Source organism: Calidris pugnax, unplaced genomic scaffold, assembly GCF_001431845.1.
Source record: "Calidris pugnax isolate Ruff unplaced genomic scaffold, ASM143184v1 scaffold63, whole genome shotgun sequence".
Classification (NCBI taxonomy): Eukaryota; Metazoa; Chordata; class Aves; order Charadriiformes; family Scolopacidae; genus Calidris; species Calidris pugnax.
This window is the reverse complement of record NW_015090852.1, coordinates 1,987,924-2,000,307: the sequence shown is the minus strand read 5'-3', so window position 1 is coordinate 2,000,307 and position 12,384 is coordinate 1,987,924. Positions and strand designations below refer to the sequence as shown.

General features: G+C 53.3%; 1 protein-coding gene and 1 long non-coding RNA gene across 2 annotated transcripts in view; both read right to left on the bottom strand.

The window, feature by feature from the left end:
* Nucleotides 1–2,807: 2,807 nt before the first annotated feature.
* On the bottom strand, nt 2,808–7,236 carry LOC106888926. The gene is made up of 2 exons (XR_001412228.1): nt 3,928–7,236; nt 2,808–3,849 (listed from the first exon to the last, which is right to left on the bottom strand). It is a non-coding gene; the product is annotated as an uncharacterized LOC106888926 (long non-coding RNA).
* A 3,098-nt stretch (nt 7,237–10,334) lies between these two features.
* Nucleotides 10,335–12,384, bottom strand: part of XPR1 (xenotropic and polytropic retrovirus receptor 1) — a 116,223-nt gene continuing 114,173 nt past the window's right edge. Inside the window, exon 14 of the mRNA XM_014943484.1 lies at nt 10,335–11,014. Within this exon, the coding sequence (XP_014798970.1) occupies nt 10,951–11,014 (64 nt within the window). The 3' untranslated portion in view covers nt 10,335–10,950. The remainder of the gene's footprint in view (nt 11,015–12,384) is intronic.

Genomic DNA, 12,384 nt, shown 5'->3' with positions numbered 1-12,384 from the left:
GAGAGGGCTGGGAAGAGGGAGAAGAAGGCGGAAGAAGGGAAGGAAGCAGGGGAGGGAAGAAAAAAAAATTGGAAAAAAAAAAAGACAAACCAGCAAATCCCAGCCCCTTCAGCCGAGCACAGCCGCTTGGCTGGGCTGTGGGGCCGTGGCCAGCCCTGCCTCCCGCCTGGGCCTCCTCCTCCTCCTCCTCCTTCTCCTCTGCACCCCACGCCAGGGCACCCGGCCAAATCCTGCCCCAGCCCCGCGGCCCAACCGCCTGCCCCCAAAGGGCCATGATGCCACCGCGGCTACTTGTGGCGTTACAGGGGGACGGAGGGGACCCCAGGGGAAGAAGGAACCCAACACCTCACTCTGGGCCGGAGGGAAGCCCAGCTGCCTTGGCTGGCTCTCAGGAATGTCCTTTGTCTGGGCTGCGGGTTTTGGGAGGCGAGCGAGCGTGGAGCAAAGCCAGCCCACCTCCCCAGGGCAGCCAGGGAGGGGGGACACATCTGACCATGGGGTGCTGGGGGGGGGTCTGCCCTGCGGATGGGGGCTCCAGGAGGGCAAACAGGCGGAGAGGGTGGTCCCACCAGGGTGGGGGTGTTTTCTCTAACAGCCTTCAGACCAGCAGTAAAGCCCCGCTGGCTTCAGGCAACCTCGGGCGAGCATCAGACGTGCTAAATTCTCCTGCTTCCCCCATGGCCAAATCCTGCCTGGACCTACCAACCACCCAGGGCCAGCAGCTCCGGACTGAGCATCTTCAGGCAGGACGGTGGTGGGAGCTGGGGGGGGAGCTGAGCTTGGTGTCTATCCATCTATCATCCCCCCCCTAAAACTACCATGCAACACGCACCCCACCTCCTCCTCCTCCTCCTCCTTCTCCTCTGCACCCCACGCCAGGGCACCCGGCCAAATCCTGCCCCAGCCCCGCGGCCCAACCGCCTGCCCCCAAAGGGCCATGATGCCACCGCGGCTACTTGTGGCGTTACAGGGGGACGGAGGGGACCCCAGGGGAGGAGGGAACCCAACACCTCACTCTGGGCCGGAGGGAAGCCCAGCTGCCTTGGCTGGCTCTCAGGAATGTCCTTTGTCTGGGCTGCGGGTTTTGGGAGGCGAGCGAGCGTGGAGCAAAGCCAGCCCACCTCCCCAGGGCAGCCAGGGAGGGGGGACACATCTGACCATGGGGTGCTGGGGGGGGGTCTGCCCTGCGGATGGGGGCTCCAGGAGGGCAAACAGGCGGAGAGGGTGGTCCCACCAGGGTGGGGGTGTTTTCTCTAACAGCCTTCAGACCAGCAGTAAAGCCCCGCTGGCTTCAGGCAACCTCGGGCGAGCATCAGACGTGCTAAATTCTCCTGCTTCCCCCATGGCCAAATCCTGCCTGGACCTACCAACCACCCAGGGCCAGTGGTTCCAGACTGAGCATCTTCAGGCGGGAGGGTGGTGGGAGCTGGGGGGGAGCTGAGCTTGATGTCTACCCATCTATCATCCCCCCCTAAAACCAGCATGCAACACGCACCCCGCAGAGCCACCCACAGCGAAACCCCCTCCCCTGAGACCCCACAGAACTCATCACGCCGGAGCAGGGCCCCCGGGTGGGCACCACTTACCTGGAGGTGTGGGGGCTGCCATCCCCGGGGGGCAGGATGGGTGCTGCGGGGGCCATGGGTGTCCCGGCCCCACTCCGGCTGCCGCTTTAAGCCCTGGCTTTTGATATTCGTGATTGGTTTCATAATCCCGATCAAAAGGAAATCACCAGGATTATGAAATTGTTTTAATCCTCCCGGCTCCAGCCGCGCTGGCCCTCGCCAGCATGAGCAGCAAGAAATCACTTTTATCTTCTTTAAATGGTCCCCCGCCACCCCCAGTGGCTCCAGGACCCCCATCATGGCCAAAACTGAGCCTGAGGGCTTCCTTCCCCACAGAGGATGGCTGCAGCAGCAGGGATGACTCCTTGCTCCACAGGGGACAGACTGAGCATCTTCCTCCAGCTGCTCCCAGGCAGGAGGGGACCGCTGGCAGGTTTGGGTAGAAGATCCCAAGGCAGAGAAAGCCTCCTCACCCCATACCCCAGCCCCGGGGTCCGACCTCCCCTGCGATGCCAGGACCCATCCTTACCTCCACGCCATCCTGGGGAGAGGTCCTGACTCCTCTGCCTGGGGGATGTTGTCCCCATCAAGCTGGGGACAAACCGCCCCGGTGAGGTGCCAAAGCAAGGGCAGGCGGGCTCCTGCCACCAGCCGGGCTGGGAGCACCCAGGACACAGGGATTAAACCTCCGGGAAGCGGCTGGCGTGAGCAGCAACAGGCTTAGAGCGATTTCAAGGCGCTGGGCTCTCTTCTGGAGGAAGATTGATTGCAAGAAGACGATGAAAGGATTTAAGAAAGCGAAATGAAAGCACAGACCCCAGACAACCCAGGGCTGGGCTGTTCAGCCTCTGGTCACCCACTGTGCAAGGAGGACACCTTGGACCAGAGACAAGCTGGAGAGAGGCAACCAAAATCTCCCAGAGCCTGTAGCCGGTACGGCACAGTCTGTTCCCTCCAGCATCACCCCCTGCGTGTGGGATCTGAGCCCTGGGCACCTTCCCGTGAACCCCTCTTGTCCACCTCCAAGCCCTTCTCAAACATCTCCCTCCTCCAAGCACCTCCACCTCCTCCTGGGACACAGATCTCCCCCTCCTCGGGCCACCAGTGACAGCCCACAGCTCCCAAGGGCGCAAGAGCAGTGTTTCCAGACTGGCAGAAGAGAACACTTTGTGGGGGGAGGCAGCACCAGGGGTGGGACGTGGGAAGAAAGACACACAGACCGGGGACAAAAGAGCCATCAGATCATTGGAAAACAAAGAGCTTGTAATAATGAAAAAAGGACAGATCTTGTAACCAATCACTTTTTCCTTTGAAAAACACAATCACAGTAACTTTGCTTTATACAACCACCTAGAAACTATGAAACAGTATCACATTGTGCATTTTTTTTTTTTAAAACCTACTTATCAAGAAGGGTATTCCACACTTCAAAAATTATATCCATTTGGGGAGGAAAGAGGAGACAGCTAATAGCGCAGTCACAGATACATCATGAGTCCAAGCAAGCGGCAATTCTTTGTCCTCACCTTTTCCACTTAGCCAAAAAAGAAGAGTGGAGAAGGGGATAGCAAAAGAGAAAGGAGGAGGAAAGAAAGAAAGCACCCACAGAGGACTAATCACACTCCATAATTACTTTTGACATCTACAGGGCTTCATAGAAAGATCATTTCGACCAACACAGCGGGGAGGGGAGAGGAAGGCGGCAGCGGGACCTGGGGGGAAACTTCAGCATTTCCACCCCAGGCCCCTTCCAAATGCCAATCCTTCACCAGGACCTATGGGACGGAGAGGTCATCACAAGTTCTACCAGGCTGCCCAATTTCTCCTCTGGAGCAAAGAGTCTGTAATTTGGTTTCTAAAGCTTGAGGGACTGTCAAGGCCATGGGGTGTCTGCTCAGGCAGGGTCAGTGTCTCTCGCCCCCCATGGCACGGCTGTGCCAGAGCCAAAGCAGCCTTTGACTCCCACTGGGAGCAGGGATGGGGCATCAGCACCCAGCTTCATGCAGTATTACCAGCCCTTTCCTTCTCCTCCCCCCCCTGCAAAACCTGCATTTCTTCTGCAGCCAGGATGCTGCAGCAGAGAGTGGAGCCCCCATGGCGGTGGCAAGTCAACAGCTTGTCCCACAGTGTGGTATTTGGGATGGCATCATGTAAGGGAGGCAAGGGTTAATGAGGTGACAGCCACTGAGCCCAACTGTGACTGCTGCGGTTACCAAAGGGATCTTCCACTCTTCCCCAGGAGCCCCAGCCCCTCTTTTCCAAGGAGATAAACCAACCCGATCACCTTTTGGAATAAAAATGTAAATAAATACACCAGGAGCCCCAGCCCCTCTTTTCCAAGGAGATAAACCAACCCGATCACCTTTTGGAATAAAAATGTAAATAAAAAAAAGAAAAAAATGCTTAAGGCAGAAGATCATCTTCCCCTTGCGAGTGCAAAGCAGAACGGTGAAGGAGAGGAGGGAGGACATGGGGCCAGAGATGGCTTTTGTGTTCCCAACGGGAGCCAAGCCATGCCCCTGTCCCAGGGCACGTCCCAGCATGATGGCCCGGTATCGGGGTCACAAATAACCCCCAAAAAAGCCTGGGGCACACACCGGGTCACAGCAGGCAGTACGCAGCAGCATCCTTGCAGGATAAGGCCAAATTGGCTCAGCTGTTCAAAACGTCACCAAAGCTTGAAGGCTTTGTGCTGGTCCCCCTTGCTCCTTGAAAGATCCACAATAAAATCCCCAGGGATCGTTATCTCCTGACCCAGGACCCTACTTTTCCCTCCCTGCCTCCCACACAGCTCCGGTGGCCGAGCGGCGGCGAGGAAGCAGAACAAGCAGCACAAGAAGTTATCAATCAGGGAAATAAGAGCAGGAGGATCCAACCCTGCTCCACAAGAAACTTTTCTTGGAGACCTTTCCCACCGCCGGTCATCCTCCCACGCCCTGTGTATCATACCATTGGCTTTGGACAAACAGCAAAGACACCGACAGAAGAAGGGGGGCTGGGAGCCGGGCAGGGAAAGGTGTAGGATGAGCAACAGCTGATTTTGGGAAGGCGCCTGGATTTGAGAGGTAGGAGCTTATTGGATATATAGAGGCCGCAGCCACGAGCGCTGCAAATGCATTTCTTTTAGAAGGTGGTGGGGCAGCACCAGTTCCCGTTGATGGAGCAGCTCCCACTCCTGCTCGTCGAGCCTGTGAAGCCCAAATGTGCCCCCGCTGCCCCATCAGGGGTGCTCACCCCATGGCACATGGCATTGCCTTCCCCAGGCATGGGGACCTGGCGCTTCTGGTGACACTGTCCCAAAGCCATGCAGGGAACTCCAGATGCTGAAAATCCTAACCTCCCCACCCTGCACCCCGAAAATCCCTGGAAGAGCAGGAAGGATGAAAACCAGCACAGAGCAGCGAGTTCAAAGGGAGTTTCCAAAATTCAGTGGTCACACTGTGACATCTCCCCCCCTTAAGCAGGACCATCTGCAATGGTTTCCACCAAAGTGGCTTCCACACCAACCTTGGAGCCTACTGCAACTAGAACTTCTGACAAGCCTCCAGTGAACCAAACTGCAAGGACAGGGAGAGCTCAACATCCAAAACCCAGCGCTGCTTCGCGACAGCCGGACTCCAGACCTGTCTCAGCTTCCACTTTCCATCCAGCTACATCCCAACAACTAAAGCGCTGGATAAAAAAAAAGACCCACAGCTCCTTTTAACTCTGATCTCCAAGACTTCTGGATTGTCACCCTGCTGTTCTCCCTCCAGGAGCCTTTCCAAGCTCACGAAATGAAACCACCCCAGGACTCTCCTCGCTCCCGTTGCACAGGCTGCTCACAAGGAGCGACGGGGCTATTTTCTCTCACCATCTGCTCGGCTTCGTTAGGTCTCCCTTTATTGGCCAGATGTTCTCGTAGACACGGAGCCATCTCGGCTTTAGCGCTCACTCTCGGGAGGAATCCACACTCCTGACTTCTCAGAAATCTCTGGGAGGGAGAGAACAGGGGGACGCAGCACTGGGAGCCTTTAAAATCCCTGCCTCCAGGAATTCAGGCTCCTTTTCCCCCCCGAGAGAGCGCCTTTGCTGCCAAAGGGGACGATGTTTTATTTCAGGAGATAACGTTTGCTAGCTGCAGCGTGCCACCTCCCCCCTTTATCTTATTTCTCCTGCCAGCAAAGACAGAGAAAAAGGGAAAGGAAAGAGCAGAGCAGGGAGCAGAGCAGATCAACAAGACCGAATTCTTGCTTCCCCTAAGGATTTGGGTGAACTACAGAACAAGAATTTAATTACTCGCAGCTTCACCCTCCCCACCAGGTTGGGAAGCGGGTGGTTGGATGGTGCAGTGGCAGGACACTGGCCACCCAGCCATGTCCCTCTCCCCCCAGCCCAGCTGAGGAAGGCAGAGCCCTCCCAGGGGACTGCCATCACTTCAAAATGTCTCTCTGCGTTTCTCCTTCACCTCTGAAAGGACGATTTACCAAGTAAACTCCGTTTCTTTTCATAAAGAACCACTTGCTTAAGTAACAGCACTGGTTTATTTTGGATTGCCCCCCTGCCCCCAGGGTGAGGCTGCCCTCCTCTACACACCCCTGGGTAGGGATGGCCTCACTCATCTCCCACCGCTCTCGCTGGAAACACCTACGCAAGGTTTGGACACGGCCACGACCGCTGCAATGCAAATCAGGACACTGAAATATTTTAAGGGGCTTTATATCTCAGGCTCCACTTCCATACGAACAGGGACTCTCCGTTTGAGCATGAACAACAGACCTAAGGGAGTCAAACACGGGAAAAACAGGCTTCTGGGCCACCAACGGGATGACCACCACAACCCCTGCCAGTCCAGCTGCCCTCTCGCTGGAGCAGACCGACGCGGCAGAAGATGTGAGGAGGAGCACCACGACACACCAACTACTCCACCACACACCCTGTCACAGCAGGTCGCTGACAGAGCAGAGGCATCTCCTGGCAGGTCCACCAGAGATGGTTTGTAAGCTGAGAGCACATCACAGGAGCGCGGGTAGTTACGGGTTTGCAGTGTTGCCCTCAGCCTGGTACGGGTTCACCACCACTGAATTTGAATCTATTTCAAATTAAACAAAGAGAACTAAGTTTCCTTCTTCAGTTCCTCTGGGCAAGAGGCACAGCAGGCAAACTGAGAAAATGCAACGTACCAGTCATGTGAGAAACCATGCTATTAGCTAATTAAGAAACAATAACCACTGAACAGCAGCTGAGCAGGGATTCCTGCAGCTCCGTGGCCCAAACTAGAAGCAAGTCACCAGACATCAGTGCGAGGATCCTACTTGAGGAGTTTCACCCTTCTGTTGCAGTCCTAGCACCACGGCTGCCTAAGAGCCGGGCAGAGGGGAAGGTGGCAGTCCTAGGGACCTCAGCCATGCCAACCCAACCCAGCAGCAGCAGTCCTGGCTGCGAGGTTCAGCTCCAGCTGCCCTTGCCCACCAGAGAGTGGGGAGCACATGTCACATCAGGGGAAGGAGAGAGGGACTCTGCAGGCCCCCATGTTGCCTTTCCTACAGAGGGAGAGACCAATGAGACCATCAAGTTAGCATCGCTCTTCCGAGATAATGTGGCTTCCCTCTACCCAAGTCTGCCCCATAGCATCTCACCAGGTCAGTGAGGTGACCAAGTCTCCCAAAGGACCCAAAGGAGATGAGGAGACCAGGGGCACAAGTAACAGCCAAAAAAAAAGACCCACAGCTCCTTTTAACTCTGATCTCCAAGACTTCTGGATTGTCACCCTGCTGTTATCCCTCCAGGAGCCTTTCCAAGCTCACGAAATGAAACCACCCCAGGACTCTCCTCGCTCCCGTTGCACAGGCTGCTCACAAGGAGCGACGGGGCTATTTTCTCTCACCATCTGCTCGGCTTCGTTAGGTCTCCCTTTATTGGCCAGATGTTCTCGTAGACACGGAGCCATCTCGGCTTTAGCGCTCACTCTCGGGAGGAATCCACACTCCTGACTTCTCAGAAATCTCTGGGAGGGAGAGAACAGGGGGACGCAGCACTGGGAGCCTTTAAAATCCCTGCCTCCAGGAATTCAGGCTCCTTTTCCCCCCCGAGAGAGCGCCTTTGCTGCCAAAGGGGACGATGTTTTATTTCAGGAGATAACGTTTGCTAGCTGCAGCGTGCCACCTCCCCCCTTTATCTTATTTCTCCTGCCAGCAAAGACAGAGAAAAAGGGAAAGGAAAGAGCAGAGCAGGGAGCAGAGCAGATCAACAAGACCGAATTCTTGCTTCCCCTAAGGATTTGGGTGAACTACAGAACAAGAATTTAATTACTCGCAGCTTCACCCTCCCCACCAGGTTGGGAAGCGGGTGGTTGGATGGTGCAGTGGCAGGACACTGGCCACCCAGCCATGTCCCTCTCCCCCCAGCCCAGCTGAGGAAGGCAGAGCCCTCCCAGGGGACTGCCATCACTTCAAAATGTCTCTCTGCGTTTCTCCTTCACCTCTGAAAGGACGATTTACCAAGTAAACTCCGTTTCTTTTCATAAAGAACCACTTGCTTAAGTAACAGCACTGGTTTATTTTGGATTGCCCCCCTGCCCCCAGGGTGAGGCTGCCCTCCTCTACACACCCCTGGGTAGGGATGGCCTCACTCATCTCCCACCGCTCTCGCTGGAAACACCTACGCAAGGTTTGGACACGGCCACGACCGCTGCAATGCAAATCAGGACACTGAAATATTTTAAGGGGCTTTATATCTCAGGCTCCACTTCCATACGAACAGGGACTCTCCGTTTGAGCACGAACAACAGACCTAAGGGAGTCAAACACGGGAAAAACAGGCTTCTGGGCCACCAACGGGATGACCACCACAACCCCTGCTAGTCCAGCTGCCCTCTCACTGGAGCAGACCGACGCGGCAGAAGATGTGAGGAGGAGCACCACGACACACCAACTACTCCACCACACACCCTGTCACAGCAGGTCGCTGACAGAGCAGAGGCATCTCCTGGCAGGTCCACCAGAGATGGTTTGTAAGCTGAGAGCACATCACAGGAGCGCGGGTAGTTACGGGTTTGCAGTGTTGCCCTCAGCCTGGTACGGGTTCACCACCACTGAATTTGAATCTATTTCAAATTAAACAAAGAGAACTAAGTTTCCTTCTTCAGTTCCTCTGGGCAAGAGGCACAGCAGGCAAACTGAGAAAATGCAACGTACCAGTCATGTGAGAAACCATGCTATTAGCTAATTAAGAAACAATAACCACTGAACAGCAGCTGAGCAGGGATTCCTGCAGCTCCGTGGCCCAAACTAGAAGCAAGTCACCAGACATCAGTGCGAGGATCCTACTTGAGGAGTTTCACCCTTCTGTTGCAGTCCTAGCACCACGGCTGCCTAAGAGCCGGGCAGAGGGGAAGGTGGCAGTCCTAGGGACCTCAGCCATGCCAACCCAACCCAGCAGCAGCAGTCCTGGCTGCGAGGTTCAGCTCCAGCTGCCCTTGCCCACCAGAGAGTGGGGAGCACATGTCACATCAGGGGAAGGAGAGAGGGACTCTGCAGGCCCCCATGTTGCCTTTCCTACAGAGGGAGAGACCAATGAGACCATCAAGTTAGCATCGCTCTTCCGAGATAATGTGGCTTCCCTCTACCCAAGTCTGCCCCATAGCATCTCACCAGGTCAGTGAGGTGACCAAGTCTCCCAAAGGACCCAAAGGAGATGAGGAGACCAGGGGCACAAGTAACAGCCAAGCCACAGGGCAGTGCACTGAGATAGTGCCCGACAGAGGCTTTTTGCCAAACCAGAAGCCACCAGGAGACCTGTTTTCAATTCCACCTTCCCCATCAGGTGGGCACACCACAGTCCTTTCCACGCTCCCTGACACCTCTCCAACACACAACCGCTCCTGAACCCCCAGCCTGCTCAAGTCCCCACTCCCAGAACCATCACCTTCCTCGCCTTGTCCCACTTCACTGCTGGGCTGCAGTAGAACACCAGGAAAGCTCTCTGCTCAGTACGGGATGCCCTCACACCACCTAAGGATTATTAAGGCTTTGAAAAAAATACTTTTTGAGCTGGAGAATGAAGTTCTGAAGCCTTTGTACGCTTAGCTTTTGCGCTGTTTGTAGGACCCAACTCTCCTTTCTAAAGGGCCTTTAGGACCATCTGCACTACTTTCACACAGCTGCATGGAAAGTTGGCCTTGAACCGGTACAAGAGACATGCCCAGAAGCAGTAGCAGCAACTAAAAAAATCAAAAAAGAGAAACTTTGGTTTAAAATAAAATTGAAGAGAAAAGAAAGAGAGAAAAGGTAAACACAGGTGCAAGTTGTCTCACGAGAGGGGTATCTGCAGGCCACAACCCCACAACTCTGGAGATCTAGATCTACATTCCCGGCTTTGTTTTACCATTAAAACCTTCATTGCACAGGACTCAAAATCACTCTCATATGGTTGTTAAGTTTCATAAATAATGTGAAAACTATATGCAACAGATACATCATATTTCCAAAAAATTATAAGAAAAGTTACATCAAATTAAAAAGTAGCTTCATGAATGAAGATACTGCTCTAAGTGCACTTTCCCTGCAAGTGCAGCCAGTGCCTCAGCGCTGGATATGAAGAAAAAAAAAAACGAAACAAAAACAGGTGCAAGTTGTCTCACGAGAGGGGTATCTGCAGGCCACAACCCCACAACTCTGGAGATCTAGATCTACATTCCCGGCTTTGTTTTACCATTAAAACCTTCATTGCACAGGACTCAAAATCACTCTCATATGGTTGTTAAGTTTCATAAATAATGTGAAAACTATATGCAACAGATACATCATATTTCCAAAAAATTATAAGAAAAGTTACATCAAATTAAAAAGTAGCTTCATGAATGAAGATACTGCTCTAAGTGCACTTTCCCTGCAAGTGCAGCCAGTGCCTCAGCGCTGGATATGAAGAAAAAAAAAAACGAAACAAAAAAAAAAATCAGATTTAAAAACTTAAGTCCGGTTTCAACCAGTCAAAACCGGGCCAAGCAGAAACCGAGCGTGTTCTCGGCACTGTCCCATGAGGGAGTCCCTATGATGCTTCGTTATCCAGACAGGTTTGTATGTCCTTGTTGAGACTGTAAACAATCCTTCTTTCCTGAACTGTCCTCTTTATTGGCAAAGTAAAATATTTTATTTTGTTTTTTTTTTGTTTTTGTTTTTTTTTTTTTTTTTTTTTTAAAATAGAACATTAAAATTAACCCAGAAGAAAAGAAATGAAACACAGTGAGCTTGTTGGAGTCCATAGGATCTGGTCTGGAAGAGCTCGGAAAACATGTTTGGTGTTTTCTCCTGTTTTCAGCTGGAACTGTACCAGAGATCGGGTTACTTGGGGAAGAGGGGAACAGAACGAGAAAACAAAGGATGCGGAATAAGAGACCGTGGCCATCTCATGTGTTCACTTCATTCGCTAGGTCCTCTATCAATACCTTAGTGTCACAAGCCTTGGAGGACCTGCAAAAAAAAAAAAAATAAAAAATCAGAAAACACTCAATGGGGAGAAGAAATTCCCGTTAGTACATGCAGGAAATCACAGAATCACAGAATCTTCTAGGTTGGAAGGGACCTTAAAGATCATCTTGTCCAACCGTCAACCTAACTGACAAAAATAGACATCCACACAACAAACAAGGAGCATCATCACTAAACCATACCTCCCAGCACTACATCAACCCGTCTTTTGAACACCTCCAGGGATGGGGCCTCAACCACCTCCCTGGGCAGCCCATTCCAACGCCTGATAACCCTTTCAGTGAAAAAATTTTTCCTAATATCCAGCCTGAACCTCCCCTGGCACAACTTGAGGCCATTTCCTCTTGTCCTGTCACCTGTGACTTGAGAGAAGAGACCGACCCCCATCTCTCTACACCCTCCTTTCAGGTAGTTGTAGAGAGCAATAAGGTCTCCCCTCAGCCTCCTCTTCTCCAGGCTGAATCGCCCTTCTCTGGACCCGCTCCAGCACCTCCATGTCTTTTTTATGGTAGGGGGCCCAAAGCTGGACACAGTACTCAAGGTGAGGCCCCACCAGTGCCGAGTACAGGGGGACAATCACCTCTCGGGCCCTACTCGCCCCAGCTGTCCCTCAGCATCCTCCTCCCATGGCTCTGCCCACGCCACACCACGATGGCCACCTTGTGTGCACGGACAATGCCCTCTGCCGGGCTGTGCCGATGGCCAGCCAGGGACAACTGAGGCAACGCTGGGCACACTGCATCCATCCACCCCTCCCCACAGGACTCCCTAAAACCTCTGCAGCAGGTGCTGCAAATCCAAAGCAGCCTTCCCGCTCGACCCGTCACTGGGCTGCAGGAAGGTACAGCGGCTTATTTGGGAATATCAGTCACAGAATCTTCATGGTTGGAAGGGACCTCTGAGATGATCAAGTCCAACCACTAAAAAACCCACCCAAAAAAAGCCCACACAAAACCCACGAACAGACACAAATCAACAATTTCAGGCACTAGAGCATGCTCTGAAGTGTGATGTCTACATGTTGCTTAAATATCTTCAGGGATGGCGACTCCACCACCTCCCTGGGCAGGCTGTTCCAGTGCCTGACCACTCTCTCAGTAAAGTCATTCTTCCTAATATCTAATCTAAACCTCCCCTGACACAACTTTAGACCATTTCCTCTGCTCCTGTCATTATTCCCTTGGGAGAAGAGGCCAATACCCACCTCTCTACAACCTCCTTTCAGGTAGTTGTAGAGGGCAATGAGGTCTCCCCTCAGCCTCCTCTTCTCCAAACTAAACATGCCCAGTTCCCTCAGCCTCTCCTCATAGGACTTGTTCTCCAGACCCCTCACCAGCTTGGTGGCTCTCCTC